This window comes from Lacerta agilis, chromosome 12, assembly GCF_009819535.1.
Source record: "Lacerta agilis isolate rLacAgi1 chromosome 12, rLacAgi1.pri, whole genome shotgun sequence".
Taxonomy (NCBI): Eukaryota; Metazoa; Chordata; class Lepidosauria; order Squamata; family Lacertidae; genus Lacerta; species Lacerta agilis.
In genome coordinates this window covers 45295121-45313144 of record NC_046323.1, presented here as the reverse complement: position 1 = coordinate 45313144, position 18024 = coordinate 45295121, and the positions used below count along the sequence as shown (strand labels likewise).

Genomic DNA, 18024 nt, shown 5'->3' with positions numbered 1-18024 from the left:
AAAAATGTGGTTCTGCCATTAATCAAAACCCTTGCAGCAATGTGTGGTGTAGCCTAGAGAAGCCCTCTTAAGCAGTGTAGCTCAATACTTAGGTCTGTGCTTCCTTGCCTTAGGTAATTTGACCTTGCTGTTTAAAACAAAACAAAACTCAACCTCTGGAAAGGGCAGCTGAAGATGTATCTGGGTTTGGTTTTGAATGTATATTTGGGCAATGCAGATGAGTAGCTGGGCTTGGGGACTCTTTCTGTTCCCTCCTAAGTGATTAGGCTAGATTTGTAAACTATACTTTATTTCCTAGCAGAATAATGCAATCTTAAAACATGCTTGGCACTCCTACTCCAGTGTGATAAATCAAAGGTAAATCAAATGACCTTCTCTCCACCCCACCTCTGGGCCCCAATGATTGACTTTACTTGTCTTGCAGGACACCTTTGGGCACTCAAGAGCCAGGAGCTGAAGAAAGGTACTTTGTGCACAAGGCTCGTGATCTGTGGTGTCGAATGCCCATCCACTGGGCATCTCACCCCTGTACTTCCCAAATTAGCTACTGCTCAGTTTGTGGAGCCTGCTACCAGGAGTTCGGTGCATAATGGGTGACTTCCTGTGCAGCATCACAGGTTCACAGAAAATACTGCTGTGAGCACTGAATATCTCTCTCTCTCTCTCTCTCTCTCTCTCTCTCTCTCTCTCTCTCTCTCTCTCTCTCTCACACACACACACACACAGTATGCACCTGGATAGATAAATAGATACCATTGTGCTAACACAGAAACCCTGCAACATTCTGCAACATGAGACTCTCAGCTGTGGTATTTCGAAGGTCAGGACTGGAGAGTCTCTGTGCAATCCTATGCCTGTTTACTTGGAAGTGAATCCCACTGCCTGAAATGGGATTTAGGGCTACAGCTTCAGTGTGCCACACATAGCTCCTTTATCCTATCTAAAATCACCAGAAGCAGAATGATTTTTGCAACCCTGGAGACCTGTTTACTCAGAAGTAAGGCCCATGGGGCTTCCTCCCAGGTAGCTGTGCATGTTGAATCCTGTTTTTCTTTGCACAGGATACGGTCTACCTTGTCACATAGGTTTCTTTCCTTTTCAACGCCTAAGCGCACGCAGGCCTGGGTTTGCCCTTCAGCAGTAGCATATCAGCACCAGCAGAGTTGTGTTAGAGATCTACATTTGATATCCAGCAACTGAATAACTTTAGCTCTAATTATCTAGTTAAGCTACCATAACAAAACATGCTGTATATGGTTGTGTTCGGTATAATTACAGAGTATTTCACAAGAAGTGCGATTAATAGTATTTCATTACATTTCGATGCGGCTTCCCTAATTTGCAATGAACTTAATGCGTGCAGGATGTCTCCTGTATGAGTTAATATTCTACCTATCGTATGTTGGTCCACTGAATGTGTGTGTGTGTGTGTGTGTGTGTGTGAGAGAGAGAGAGAGAGAGAGAGAGAGCGCTCACCGGGAGACAAATATGAGTAAAAAAAAAAAAAGACTTGTTATTGAACAATCTTGTTTTTAGGGCTTATCTTAGTAAATAAAGTATTGATCTTTTCCATTGGGGACTCTTGGTTCAATTCCACTATCCGTCCCTCAGTGATATATAGTGGTGGCAACTCATTCCTAGCAAACAGTATCAATCCACATTAAATATAATATCAGTCACAGCAACCTGAGCTCTATGCCTGATAGACCTGATGCGGAAAATGAAATCAACCATTAAAAAAATAAGTGTATAATTCTAACGCTGGTGCCACCTTTGTTTTGAAGGAAAACGGAGACTGGGAATGTGGCCGCTGCAAATGCATGCTGCTCCATTGAGTTTAGCAGAATGATGGCCCTTGTTACATCATACTCTTTTTGCCTTGAACAGTTCTGTTAAAACAACAACATAACAAAGGCCTGATGGATCAGGCCAAAGACCAATCTAGACCAGCAATCTGTTCTCACAGTGGCAAACCAGATGCCTATGGAAAGTCCACAAGCAAGCCCTAAGCACAAGAGCACTCTGCCCACTTGTCATTTCCAGTAACTGTCTTCAGAGGCAAATGGCCTCCAACAGTGGAGCTAGTAACTGTTGATAGCCTTATCGTCCATGAATTTATTTAATTCTCTTTTAAAGCCAAATGTGGTGGCCATCACTACTTCTAATTCATAAATATGTGCAACACATATTTTGTATAACTAGCTGATTTTTTCCCAGATCATCTTTCTAACATATATATTAAATTCTCGTGAATTAAATGGACACACTTGTGTATGCATTAGTAAAATAAATGCTGTCAGAGCTCAAAACCGTCTGCCTATCTGCAATAATTGTAGTGGATTGCCCTTAAGTACTAATTAAGCAGAAATCTTTCGCAAAGCAACGGCATATTATTGAACTGAACGCTACACAAGCCAATCCTGAAAACATTCACTTTCAAGTGAGTAACTGCAACTGTCACAAAGGGAACTTACTTCCAAATACTGGTAAGTGTACTTACAACCCTGATCCTAAATATATGGACATGAAAGCAAGTCTTATTGATTCCAATAAAACCTGCTTCCAAGGAATTGTGTAAAGGGCTGCAATATTCAGTGATGACTGAGATTCACTCAAGTAAGGTTGATACGTCTTTAGCGTGCATTTTATGTTGGTGATGTGTAAGTTTTTTCACTGATTAATGCAGCTTTAAAATGAATGGGTCCAAGATTTTAATTTACTTCTCTATAATGCTATCTGAACAAACATTAATATTTATTTTAAAAAAAAATCTTCTCTTGAGATACTCCTAGTAATAATGCTGCCTGCCATGGGGTTATATATATTATTTTTGGAAGCTCTAGGCATATCGAATCAAAGTTTGGAGATGCATGGAAACAGAAGCTCAGTGCTTTTATTTGTAAAAAGTGTGTTATCAAGGTACTGTGTGCCAGCACACAACGAGTACCATTACACACACAAAAGCACTGGTTACACTATTTATTTTTGACCTTTTATTTTTGTCCTTCCCTAGTCAGAAAGAAACCTGGTAGCTCTTCTATGCAGAAGCCTTATTATGGACACAGTTTGTCCAGATTCTTCACGAAGGCAAAATGATGTGAACAAAACAAGCTTCAGTCAACCCTGCCATCAGTTTTGAAAACATGTTTGACAACAAGAGGACAAGCAAAGAGCACAAGCGTTTCAATCGCTCCCCCTCCAAGCTCCCCCCCATCCACATTAATGGTATGTTGTTTGGTAGAAATATAGTGTGATGTATAGTATAATATCATTAAGCACTGAGCCATTTTCTAACTCTATATTTATTTAACAATATTTCTAAATGTCATATTCACGCGGCTGCAATAGAAGCTTCTGGGTGCCCTAATTATTTTGTCCCTCCATAATTTACCTGGTTTAAAAGTCCCAACCTTATTTTAAGGCACATGTGGGCCCATACTCATGCCAAGGCTCCCATCACATTCCCACTTACCTAGGAGTAAGTCCCATTGAAAGGGTCTTGGTGGACTTGTATAGAATCGCCCTGTAAATTATGCAAACCAATTTTGGCTCAGATCTGTGCTGGAGTAACACCGACAGAATCAATGGGTTTGTGATAAGGCCCTTTTATACACTTCAGCGTATAAAACTGAAGTCAATTAGTAACATTTCGAAAGGGGACATGACAAAATTATCTTTAAGACACAATCATCAGTTCTAAAGAGCTGCTCACAAGTTCTTGCCTTCTAACCCAATCAAAACTGCATCAACTTGTCACTGGAGGCCTGGCTTCAAGACAACATATGGGTCCCGGAGACACAACAAAAAGCAAAGCGGGCACAGTTAGATTTTCATCCATATCCTGTGAGAGTGCCAGTGTATCATAAAAGATTATTTACTCAATAAATGAAGTATAAGCCCAGTGTCAAAGTTCTAAAAGTAGGCGTTCAAGAAAACACAAACAAAAATACTTCAGTCAGATACAGTTTTACTGACAGCTGTAACTGAAATGTTGACGATTACTAGAATAGATGGAAATAGGAGGAAAAAGTACCGTTTTGAAGTGCTTACACTGTCAATTGGTTAACTTTGTACCAGAAAGTCTGAAAGGACTTTTGATGTGCAGTCATATATACTGGATTTCTCCATAGAGGGTTTTTCCCCAACTAAATTTTACTCAAAGTATACCCACTGAAATTAATGTGTGTAAGTTAGTAATGTCAATTAAGTTTGATGGGTCTACATGGAATATGACTAGCTTTGCATACAACCCCGAATCTTTCCCTTGGCATCTGAATAGTGCATGCAAACACCAGACCTATTTTTCTTTTCTTCTCTTTGAGAGGGTGTATATATATGATTTCACCATTCCCCAAACTAATTGGGATACTGAGACCACTTCTCACTAATTAAAATAAACTGATGAGATTTCAAGTTGATTATGCCCCCTTTTAATATATATAAAGTATAGATTTTGGGCAAGTTCTTTCCTTATCTTTGCCCTAAAAATCAATAGGATTCCATGAAGTGTGAAGGAAGCAATTTGACCCTTTCCATTTAATTTTCCATCCACCATGAATAGAGTTTCCAGCTCTATTTGTCTAAATGAAGCCAACTGGAAACCTCTCTGTTTCATCTTCATATTTGGGGTGTTTGCTAAGCATAATAGTTTCATGTCAAACTGACTGGTATATTCACCTTTGTTATTCAACAGACTAGAAACCATACTAATTAGATAAAATGTATTATTTAAATGAAAGAAAGAAATTTAATGTCATTTGCTGAGGTAGACAATAGACTGTTACTACTCAACACAGACAAAGGATGAATATAAAACTGAGGAAAATCTTGTTGATAAAACATGCTGTTAAAAATAATATTTAAGTACCCTTTGTGGACCCAGTGGTTTCTGTTTATGTGGATGTAGGTGGAGGTTTACAGGCAATCGCCCCGATTCTAAACTTAAATATCTGGAAGTAAGTTCCAATGACTTTAATGGATTATAATTCCAAGTAATTGGACTTAGGGTTGGGGCTGGTGGCTCTGATGTTGCACAATCCAGTTAAGCTGAGATAGGTAGAATTGAATGTAAGCCAGTGTAGTCATATCCACTGCCATGAGACTAACACATAGGCCCAAGCACATTACTCAGAAGGATGTCCATTGATATCAATGGTGTTCACTTCCAAGTAATATCAGGGTCAGGTTGCCAGTCATTGTAAACCCAACATCTGTGACATGTAAGGCTTGTGGAAAGGAACGTAAACCACACAACAAGATATAAAGGGAAAGGTATAAAGTGAATTGTTGACTCCACTCAAACAAAATTAATAAAAATTCACAATGACCAAAAAGCATCAAGAGTTTTCTCCTGGCTCAGATATAACATATGTACATTTCACTCCTAAACAAAAAAAGTTGTTAAGTTCTGTTGGTTTCAAAAAAACTCATTAATTTTGAAAAGAATTAAAATGTGTAATGGTATGAGAGGACAGTTGATTGCTTGAAATAAACCATGTTTAAGGCAGGCATATATAGGTTTTTCATCTTACTACAGTGTGATATTTTATACATCTCCCTTGCTAAAATTTCCGAGCTGTTTCCTTTTAAGTATGCACTGTTTTGGGGATGATCATTTTTCTTTTAAACCCCTTTTATCAACTTTCTACTAAGTTGATAGAGAATGGCATTTGATTCACTTTCCAGTGGCCTCAAAACAAAACTGTACACAGTGTATATTTTTTTGAAGTTATTTTTCCAGTGTGGGAAACTTTATACTTCAAAACCTCATATTTCAAAATATAGACAATATTTTTGCACACTAACCCTTCTATTTAAAACTAAGGGAGGCCAACATGTGGTTTGATCAATGAGTAGAACAAACTTCAGTAAGAATTTACCAAAAAGTGGAAAAAAAGTTTGAGATTAGCTATAAGTAACAATTACTGAACGAGAGAGGCTTTTATCATTATAAAGTGTTGAAAATCATAAACACACACATTGTGCGAGTTAGTAATAAAATACCATCCAATCAAAGAAAATTATTAGACACGGTTTACTGGTGCAAGAAGCATCAGGGGCGCACTGATATTTCCCCATTTTGAAGCAACCTCTTTACAATCTGATTGCAATTTACAGTGATCACATTAAATTCCACCTTTTTGTTCGTTTTGAGTGCAAGGAACAGAAGCAACTGCCATATGGGCTGGCTGGATTCTACCCCTAGACAAGAGATTCTGCTATTTGATAGACTTTTTGCTCGGTGATCTCTTCCAATGCCTAGAGCACCCAAAATGCTGTCAATAGTTTCTTCTAAACAAAGTAAGTTTCTTTAAATCAGGTCACTTCTAAAGGATGGTATGTTGAGAAAGCTTCTGCCAAAGAGTTGATTTATAGCAACAGGAACCAGCTGACATTTACTTAAACTGGCACATTTCTGTTAACTTCAGTGTGACAACACCAGTGTCATTAGCAATCTAAGATGAGCCCTGAACATTATTATTATTATTATTATTATTATTATTATTATTATTATTAGTTCATATATTCACAATGACTTGGAAAAACCACACCAGTTAAAACAAGAGATTAACAACACACAACGCCATAATTTTGCTTCAATCCATGTGGCCATCTTCTGTTAAGCAAGAGTTACCATTCTACCAGTGAGCTAATAAATTCTCTTACTACCAGGCATTGGGGTTCTTGAAAAAGAGTGCGACTGACACAACAGTCTTGGGGAAAAAATTCACCACTGACCATTCTAGTTAAGGAGGTCCCAGTCCAGTGTCCTCAATAAATGGCGCAGATGGCAACTTTAAATTATCAGTATCAAGGTGGATGTCTTTTTTTTAAATTAAAACACCCACACACACACCATAAACAAAGATAAGGGTTAATGGAAGGCAGAAATTGCAGGGATATTTCACTTGACGTTCTTCATCTGTAATAGCAGCAGACTGCAGTTGTTCTAGAGCTCACTGTGCATCTCAGGGTTTGGACAAAGACCTGAACGAGAAAGGACAATGTTACGTGTCATTAAAGTATTCAGCAATTCGATTCTCGTACGATTACAGAACTTACTCATTTTTTTCATGCTGCATGATCTCTTGGCCACGACTATGCAGTAAATTGCTTGCCAGGGTTGCAACTATGTAGAATATGCTAAATCCTGACATACATTTTGATCAAAGAATGATGGCAGGTTATAGGTATCATAGAAATCTGTCAATGTTACTTTGATAGCAAACTGATCTTTTTGCCTGATTTGGCATGGCTCCATAAAACAGAGCAACCCGGTTTGTATATTGATTTATTCATGTTGGCAAATCTTCACAACCTTTTTACTTTTGTTATGGGTATATTAATAAATAAACTACTTCTAAAGGTGTGCAGCTCTCTGGAAGTTTTGAGCTTTGAGCAAATGGCAGGTGAAGGGATGTATAAAAAAACTCTTTTAATTTGATGATGCAATCCTCATTTGAGGTGGGTTTCCCTCACTCCGTTATGAACTCTACAGCATTGTCCCATTTTGTGTTTTCCCACTGCACAAACGTCTTCAAGGAAAATAATTGCCTTGAGATACATATCAAGAAGATACTCCAAGCTTAGAAAACGAAGAGTTTTCTAGATGTGGACATATCAAAGTTATCTAAAAATTATGGCTGCAATCCTAGACACAATTACCTAGGATAGGGAAACAGATTATTTTTGGTTCACATTCAAAGGTGAACCTGCCTAAATCTCAGTTTCCAAAAAATAACAATAATACAATAATCGAAACATAGCCATTCCTCGAAATTTGCACTTCTCTGAATTTTGAGATGCAGCTGTCTAGCTAAGTCATGTGTACAAAAATGCATATACTAGGGCAAAGTGCGCATAAAAATGTATACAGTGAAAGTGTATAAACATGCATTATATTAGGGTAAAGTTCTTTGAAAAATGTGCATATTAGGAGAAATTCAACGATGAATTTTCATGAGAACTTTTTTTAAAAATTGCAAAATGATATGAAAATATAAAGATCTGAACTTAAGACTGGAAAAATGAAATCGAAACCAGAATTGAGAGATTCTGGGTGTAGGTCCCATTGAACTCAACGGGGCTTGATTCTCAGTAGGCATGTATAGAGTTGCACTGTGAACCTAATTATTTAGAATGTGTCCTATTGTAATTTGGGCCTTTACTTCTGAGTAAATATAGTTAAGATGGAGTTCTAAGCCTATTATTTGACAATAAAACTGGGCCTAGGTTACTTGGCAACAGGTACTCCAGTGAACGACAGTGGGTAAGTTTGGTTTACTGAAGCAAGCAATTTCCCGCTGTAAGACCTCAGAATAGAAATTTCAGTGTCACACCATAAGTAAATGGTTACCAGTTCAAAAGAAAAAGAAATGAAACCAATTACAATGGATTTGTTGCTACACTAAGGTCTTTCAAGTAGGACTGTAATGTTTGTTCCTGCAAAGCTTGAGTTTGCAGAACCCCACTGTAGAACAGGACTATAATTAAACACTGTATTTATTTACTGGGCATTTCCAAACTGTTTTCCAAAAGGTACGGGGAGATAATTATGAAACTCCATAAAGTTTCATTAAAAAATTACACCCATGAAGTGAATACATCTTTATTTTCCGGTCCCAGAGAATATTACAGTGCAGCAGAAATGTTAACATAATTCAGGTACAAAAACAGAGCTGTATTATTTAGAACTCTGTTGTACTGCTTTGGACTTAGCAAATCATCCTGAAGAGCAACTCTCAGTGAGGACTAGTCACCTGGAAAGCATCAACTTTCAAAGCTCTGCTGTTAGAGGAATAATAGACATGTTGGAATGAGGTGGAGAGAGGGGGAGTGGAAACATCCAGCTTTCGTAGCAGAATGGATGTATTTTTCTACACTTGTGCAATTCAAAAATGCATGAATGGTTTCTGCTCAAGCTTTCTACATACATAAATATATTCACCTTTGGGATGAGAATGGAAAACTCTAGCCAAAGAGAATAATTTTGCAGAGCTATGAGCATGTGAAGGCGATTATTACAACGGAAGTCTCTATGTTACCTTAATGATAACTTTGGGGGGCAATTGAAATATAGTGTATTATATTGCTGTGGTAAATCTACTGATGAAAGTCCATACCTTAACCTAGAGAATATCCTTGGCCAGTCTCCTAATTCTGAATTGCAATAAACAGTGTAATTAGCTGGCTCCCTATAAAAGGGTAAACAGGAAAGCAAGGATATGACAAAGGTTGTTTACGTAAATCCATGCCCTTCCATCCACTGCCTTCCCAAAATCTTCTAGACTGTGATACATAAAGGGACAACTACTCATTGCAAGATAAGATCACAAGTTCCTATAAGATCATTGGTCCCGTGGCAAACCTCAGCTTCCAGCTTATGAAAAAAAGAAAAAAAAGTATTAACCTGAGAAACAGCTCCCAGTTGCTTAAGCAGAAGGGAGTGGCAGACCAAAACAGGAAAAAGAACAAACATCGTGTGTTTCATTCTTTTTTAATTCCCTGTCTGTGAAAAGTGTAGTACAGAGATTTTGAGTGAGATCAAAGAAAACTTTTGACAGATAACTGATCCACGGTTGTCTATATCAAACAGTTTCATCATTTTAACACACTTCATTAAAGTTTTTTTTTTTTTTTTTTTTTGCTCTTTAGTCAACAAGGAACACAAATGTCATGTAAACATGCAAAGAAATGCCAGTATATCTTTACAGCAAATGTTTCTTGAATCTGACATATTGGTAGCATCAACTGGACAAATTCTTAGGGAGTCTGTGCAATTTCCCTCTTCACCCCTTGCAACAAGACCGAGGACCCTGAATATTTTTCCATTCATACAACGGAAAAGATAGCACAGTAATATCAGCACAAGCTATCGTTCCTATGGGCCCCTCAAAATAACATCATATTCTCTGAATTTTGCTTTGTGCAACACTTCAAAATATTTCTACACTGTCTTTCTGTATTTTGTATTTTCCAGTGAAATTTACAGCCCCACGAACTGCCATGGGCAAAGTCTTTTTGTGGGCCATTTGGTTGACTGGAAGCGCTCATCTTTCACAAAGCTCTGCACGCATTGAAAACAGTTTCTTGAGTATATACCTCTACACAAGCTGCAAGCAGATGGGAATGGCTGCCAGCATCAAAACAAATTTATAACAAAGTTGTAATGTGATAATAGAGCTGCGGGGAAAGCATAAACAAGGATTTCCCCATATTTTGCCACTTAGCCAGTTCTATGTGTTGCCTCTGTGCAGTGATTCCTGGAGAACTTTACTTTTATACTTCTCTGATTGCCAGATGTGATTCTCCTGCCAATTTGGAATCAGATTCCCCCCCTACCAGAAGCTAATTTGAGATGCTTCTGGCTTCCCTAAAGCTAAGCAGTTTCATCTCCCTCCATTGATGATGTTGTAGATCTGAATTAATCTGAAAGCTGAATGCCATGGTTTCTCTTATTTTCTTTCTTTCTTTCTTTAAAACTAAACGTTTTTCTCTAGAAATGTGTTTGGATGCTCTCTTTAATGTCAAACTTCCTTTTCTCCTTCCCCATATGGAAACAGGAGTCAGATAGTGTAGCCGGCTGCTTTCCTTTCTCTCTTGCATTTCTGGAGTTTCTCTTTAGCATGTCTGCCATGTTTGTAGTCCTGTGAGATTTTACAAGGTCAGGCACAAGGACTGCTCTGTTCTAGCGCTGTGTTTTCTTGTTTCCTCTCAAGCTAGGTCCAGGCAAAACTACCGCTGCCATTCTTATATATTTATTTAAGAAAACACCTCTTATTTGGTTCCGTGAGACCCAATGTTTGAATCTCTCCAGCCGTTGTGAAGGCTTGCCCCTTTCCCTTCTGGCGTTGGTTGTATTTTGTCACAGTCCCAACTGTGCCTTCTTTGAAGACCCATTGATTTCAGAAGGAATTGCTTCCAAGTAAGCCTGCTTTGAATCGCAATCTAAAGCCACAATTCTAAACAGGATTATGTGGAAATGAGTCCCGTTGAGTGCGATGATAGTTCTCATGAGGCAAGTCAGTTTCCCGGGGGTTCTTTTAAGGAAATCAGAATGCCAAGGATAACTTTATACACTTTTATTAAAATGAAATAAAAGTGTGTATACATATACATATACATATACATATACATATACATAACTGACCAAGGAGGCTGTGATTTATGAAATTAGCCAGGAGAGATGAGAAAGAAGACTAAAGACTAACCCAATGCCTAACCTGGTGCAAGTTTTCTTGGAAGTAAATCTTACTATGTTCAATAGGACTGACACCTGTGTAATTGTGCACAGGCCGCAGGTTTACTAACCTACTTTGGCGTGGGTTTTCATAAGCAAAAGCTTACTTTGCCAGTTGTCCCAGGAAACAGAATTCATTACACACAACTTTCAACATACTTTTGGCTTCAGTGTGACAGCAAATTACTTCACCCTAAAACTACGGGCAAGTTTGAGAGTTAGATCAGTGAGTCGGAGAAAATCTGCTCAGACTGTTCACCAAGTTTTTCCTTACTCTTCAATGCCCTTTTCTCTTCGCCTCCATATAGCTTGGGGGTGGGGAAATAACAGACTATGGGAAGTGCATGCAGAGTTCTGAAAAACAACCTTTAATCTTGCCTTTTCTAATATTTTTAAGAAAAGCAATATAGATGATACCCTGATCAAAAGAAACATCTTGGAATACTTTGTTTATAAATGATTTATCTGTGGGTGTCGCAATGGATACTTTTTAAGAGTTACACTTTTCCAGTCCTCCTACATATTTACTTAAAAACAGAAAAGAAACTTCTATGAAGACTTCCTAAATTCCATCAATGTTTAACTTTTAATATCCTGTATTTTGGAAATTAATAATAGTTATTTTGAACCTTAAAAGCCTGTTAAATATTATAGTAGTGATTGTTAGATGTACATTTCCACCCCTACTCTTTCACCCACTCTTTATTCCTAAAATGTTTTTATCCAAAGGCGATTGTCTATGCCACCTTCCCCAACTTGCTGCCCTCCAGATGTTTTGGACTACAACACCCATGAGTCCTGGAGGGCACCAGGTTAGTTAAGCCTGGTCTAAAGCTATTTAGAATTTGACAGAAATGGATTAAACAGAATTGCCTTCTTGGCCTTACATATTAATATGTAAAACTAAAAGCAAGGAGGATGCATGACAAACATGAATGAATATTCCTAACAGGGAATAATTTATCTGGGCATTATTTCAGTTAGAAACTTCTGGATCACACTACAGAACGATGCATTTGCTATTTAAAGGATGAAGCAAAAGTACCAATTTTTTTATGGAAGTCCACAAAATGTGATCTGAGCAGGAATCAATCCTGAAACTGCTTAAGGGCACATGGCCTACCAAAATACTTTTGGAAGTGTTGCAATGTTTATTTGTTCCTGCTCCTATTCCACTTCCCCCCCTCCCAGGATATCACAAAAGGAAACAACTGATAAAGATAAAAGCTGGGTGCATCCCAGCACCATTAAAATCTGGGGCCATTGGCCTCAACTAGCTCACGATGGCAACCTCAAGCGTTGTATGTAAGGAATATGTTGTGATGCAAGATGTGGCTCTATTTATCTACACACACACACACACACACACACACTCAATCACACAATCACCATCCCACCCACCCACCCACACCTGATTGTCTATTTATTACATGAGCATGCACACACACATACATATATATACGTCTACGGGGAAAAATCTGGCACTTGTAATACTTGACGAAAATTCGTAGCACATGCGCTTGTCGTTTTAAAAAAAAATGGTGGCCTGACAGAATTTATGAGCAGATTTTCTGTCTATTTAGAGGATCCAACTTTCTACCGCCAGTTCATGGCAGTGCAATGTCAGTGCATCTTCCATCTACAGAACATTCTCTCCCCCCTACCCAAGTGCTTTTGCTGCACCCGAGCAAGACAACTGGGTTGAGGGGAGGGGAGGTGGGGGGGGGAGAGTTGCTGTTGAGAGAGAGCAGCACATGTTACATCAGACACAGTACCTGATTTTTCAATGCACAGCTTGTCAGCCAGAAAGTCTGCCTCCTGGGCGATAAGTGAGTATATTTCATCTTCATACTGTTCTATGATAGTTTCGCACTGAAAGGGAGAAAAAATAGCAGCTCTCCAGCAAAGAACTAAACAAGACCATTTACACATAGCAGAAAAGGAAGAACCGCCTCACAAAGACTGTTTGGGATTGTTTGCTTGTGCAGCACCCTGATCAATTGTTCTATTCCCCTCACCCCCCAATTAATTAACAGTATATTGAATTTCAATATATGCTTATTAGGTTTCCTTTAAAAAACAAAGCAAGAAAATAATGCTTTGCACAATGATATTTTGTTAAGGATTATACTTTAATTGTTTCCTCATAATGCAGGCTGCTTTGATGGTGATACAACTGGTTTAAATTAAATATATATTTTTAAAAAATGATTATATCCGCATTCTCGCTATGGGTGTGTACATATGTGTGTTTTTATAGATGCACACACATATGCGCACACATATATTTGCACACACAGTTTTCCATTTTAGCAGAATGCTAATGTTTGCAAAATGGTACAAAAGTGACAAGGGCGCCGTGCTTGAAAAATCTCTTGGGCGGTAGGCAGTAAAGCTCTCCTCGGCCATTTTGTCTGAAACTTACAGGTGTAAATGCCTCTTTCCCCAAAACTCCAAAACGGGTTGTGGCAAAAGCGGAAAGAACCCCATCATATGCACTTTAAAAATAACAAGAACAAATGGGTTTAATCAGGAGGCCAAACATCCACCGTGGAGAACGGCCAACTCTTACCCAATGCCAAAGGTTAGAGTCAGAATACGCCATAACGGGGATAGGGGGGTAAAGTTTTAGCACATTCATTTTAAACACCGGATCTTGAAATCCAATAACTTGCTTCAATGTCTCACAGGAAACAAGAGCAATTCAACTGGACCACATATCATATTTCTGGATTCACATTATTAATATAGCTACTACAATTGCTATTACAATTGGTGATTATAAGCAAATTCCTTTAACAACAATGAGTTTTACTTCCACATGCTAAGTTTTGGATTGAGGTTCCTGCTTCCGCCACCACTTTGCTTTAAATACTTAAAAAGCAAAGCAAAACAGTGAGCACTCTCTAATGTACATGGTGCCTGGTACAGGGAAAAATTATGTGTTCTTTCACAAACGAACAACTTGGCACTAGGCCATCTTAGGACCTTCCCTCTTGCTTCAACACACTCTAGGCCCTCAGAATATATGTGGACCCTGTCGACAAGGCCCAAGGAAAAGAGAGCCGGAGACACGACCTTTCCCACTCTGAACAGCAAATAAAGATTTGAAATTGCATTATAATTAATTTGGATTGTTACCCTACCATCACAGTTGCCTACTTCTTAAAAAACAGAACCGCAACGTAGTATTGATCTATACCACTGAAAAATAATTGCCAGTAAAGCAGATGATTTTTTTTTTAAGATTCTAGTTTGAACAACCAATTACACAGAAATGGAGTCAACAGCATCTATCTATACAACACAGGTGCTGCGTGTCATGATTTTGCATCTCTAGACCTTGCCATAACATTTGTTGTTATAAATTACAAAGTACTAAAGAGCCTACAGGAACAACGTAGCATTATCAAAGCCCTGGCGTTACGTTGAGTGAAGTGATTTAATATACAATATCAAACACTATGCTAATAGCAATTCAGCCCGAAATGTCACCAGTTTATTATGTTGTCTTACCGCATATTTCAAGGGCTTATAAGCGTCAGAGTAAAAAAAGTATTTTTTATATTCTGCGTAGATTGGCTCATCCTTCCTAGGAGCATATCTCTTGAATATCTTTTTGTTAGTGACTGGGTCGTCTTGAAGTTGATAGTCGTTCATCCGATCACATATCTTTTCCAAAACGTCCGTTAAGAAGGTCTCTGACTTTGTAAAAGCAACCTAAGGGGAAGGAGAAAATTACATCTCTCTCTCTATATATATAGTTGTATACAATGAAATTTCGAAATATCACAAAAGCAAAAGGCTATAAGCACAGGGCTCTTACACAGGTCAAGGAAACAGAGCAATGTCAGCAGATCTCCATATCTGCATAATTGTTGACCCATATTATATTACACACATAATTAAAAATGTCAGCTGAATCTACGATGACACTTGCCAAAAAATTTTTTAAACATCTACGGTTCTCATAAAGCATTCCTTATAGACTAATGTGCCATTATAAGCTTTTAGATTTGCAAGCACATTTTGCTATTAAAAGAAGATGTATAAGACTCAGCGAATCAAAAGAGAAAAATCATCTTTCCATGGCCCATGTTTTCTTGACGTACCCTTGAAAGATTTCTTGTTGGAATCAGCTTTGCTTCTTTAACGGGAGCAGTTTCTAAAAAGTCTCTCTCCCTCCCTCTCTCCCTCCCCCCAACCAGTCCTTCAGTTGGTCCTGTCTTACTTGCTGTTCGTCAACCTCAGATGCAGCTGTTTAATGCCTCCCAGGGGTTTGCAGAAAGAAAATAACCGCTTACAAAATTTAGCTTCTCCCAGGTTCTACTGTTTCAAGCTTTATTTTCCAGCAGCTGGCCCATGTCTTCGCCCCATGCCTCTTCCTTCAGAATTAAGCAAGAATTCAGGGGGGAAAACATTTAGACGCTACCTACGTACTTAGCGAGGGTCTCAACAGCTAGTGCTGCAGGGGTCAAAGAGCAGCCCTCATCCCTGGAAACCGGGACAAAAAACTTCTCTCCCGTCTAGACAGGTCAAGGTGCAAGATGCGCCTATCCCTGTTGCTTCTTCCGGAAGGGGGCGTGAATCGAAGCCAAGTGCACAGTAAACAACAGGGCTGCATCCTAGGGCCTTTAGAAGATCTTTCTCTCCCCCCCCTCCACCCTCTGCTGATCAAAGTAGGAAGTTATCATGACAACCATAGTCAAAGGGACTGAATCACAAATGAACTCGATTTCTGCAATGTTGATATATCCAGTCTCCCATTGTCTCTTTTCAGGCTCGGTATGAAGCCTTCCGGTCTCAATGATTACATTACCAGAAGCACTTTCATATGTGTGCTCCGTTTACACAAAGGAGTTCCTTGCTTCACCACCATCTGGCTACAAATCAGATAAATAAAGGCAGAAGAATTAAAATTAAAGCTTAGGGTTCCTCCCCCCTCCTTCCCCCCTCCTCCCCCACTCCCCACCTCTTGTGCTTCTTAAACTGGGCCCTTTTATGAGACTTTCTCCTTCAGCCTCAGCCCTGTTTTGCGTTTGGAATCTTAACTTTTTTTTTAATGGAAACTGGGAGCAACAAAAAGGTATATGCTGCTCATTAAGGCGGGGGTGGGTGAGTTGCGGGGAGAGTGGGCGGTGTGGGTTTTATCCCCCTGCAAAGGTTGGATGCAAATTTTCAAGCGCCATATTGAAGGCCAATTCGTAAATTAAGCAGATTATCCAAAATGTGGTCCTGCGCACACATGGAATATACTTCCCTCCTCTCTTCCTCTCTCATTCCCTCTCTCATACACAAACAAACACTTGCACATAAACAGTGACCAAGCAGCATGGTTCCCAAAAGATTAAGCGGAATATGCAATTCAGCAACACTGCCCCCCCCCCCGCTTATGGCTTGGGGGTTAGAAAGTCAAATGCCCTGACATTATTTGGAAGTAATTTCCATTTATTTCCTTTATTACGTTTAGAATCAAGATGGATGTAATAAAACAAGGAGTTGCTTGTCTGCTTTTCTTTTCTTCTGCTACTTTCACATCTTTTAGAATCTGCAATGTCCTTCATTTTCCAAGACGCCTAAAACTTATTACAGAGCCTAAGGATTTGACCCAAAGTAGCACATGATGCATTGATATAATGAGTGTTAAAGTTCGGGGAGTTTTTATTATCTCTGACGCAACTATACCACCATATAGCTGCCATGGCTACAGTCTCATACTGGGTTAAGAGTGCTCCAGGTCATTGCTTTCAATGCTTGCTTAACTCTGTGTTGGATTATGAGCAAAGGGCACCATACAAAATAGCACATAGGAAATGAAACTAACTATGGTGCATAGTTAGTTTTCAAGCCTAAATAAAAGTGCAGGACAATTAAATATGACAGGAAGAATTATGCGCAAGTTCTATCTCAGCAGACTGATTAAAATATGATCTGTAGCATTTTCGTAACATCAGGATGGGTATTTTTTGCGAAGCTTGGAATGGGGGGGGGGAGTTATTTCAGAAGATACAGTATTTCTCTATTCCTCGGTTGGTTAAATCCAACCCAATGAAGTACCAAAAACACGCCTCGGATAAACAGCATATCCCACAATGGACTGCAAGGGGATTCAGACTAGAGACATACAAATTAGAACTTCAGAAAATACGAAAGTCAACAACTCAATGCGAGCATAAGCATATTTCCTGTCCCATTGACACCAGTGACAGTTACGCATGCTTAGCCATGTGCTGGTCTGTGCCCTGTGACAACGGAATGCACTTCTATGATGTAACTTTTTAAAAAACCAATTATGCAACAAATATGATAACAGACGAAACAAACAAAACAGCCCGGTTTACCCCCTTTGCCTGTGTGTGCAGATGTTGCCATACACACAGAGACTGGCTCAGAGACATAAGTATTATCTTATACTTGCAGCATACAACTTATGTAGAGTTTGATTCAGAACAAGCCTATCGGACGCTGTGTGAGATTTAAAACACAAACTAATGAAGGACTCTCATGGATTTCATGTGCATTCCAACATCCTCTTTTTATATTTAGCAAAGTAATAATGATAAGAAGTAGGGCTGGCACAGTGGCTGATCACAGTTACTACAAACATTTCCTTTTCTCAAACCACTTTTCCCTCCCCATCCCTTTCTGAAATGAACAGAGTTCACTCAGTGTGGAACTATCTTCCTCCCCCTGCTCCCAGAACTGTTGGGATATTGAATTGTTGGGTGCTATTATTATATAGAAATATAAAACACACACACATAAATCCCACAAATGAAATAGGT

At 38.9% G+C, this 18024-nt stretch overlaps 1 protein-coding gene across 1 annotated transcript in view; it reads right to left on the bottom strand.

Moving 5' to 3' along the window:
• Window positions 1–6824: 6824 nt before the first annotated feature.
• The window catches only part of CNPY1 (canopy FGF signaling regulator 1), a 46669-nt gene continuing 35469 nt past the window's right edge, over window positions 6825–18024 (bottom strand). Inside the window, exons 3-5 of the mRNA XM_033165924.1 lie at window positions 14756–14959; window positions 13015–13111; window positions 6825–6987 (exon numbers count right to left, since the gene is read on the bottom strand). Of these exons, the coding sequence (XP_033021815.1) occupies window positions 6950–6987; window positions 13015–13111; window positions 14756–14959 (339 nt within the window). The 3' untranslated portion in view covers window positions 6825–6949. The remainder of the gene's footprint in view (window positions 6988–13014; window positions 13112–14755; window positions 14960–18024) is intronic.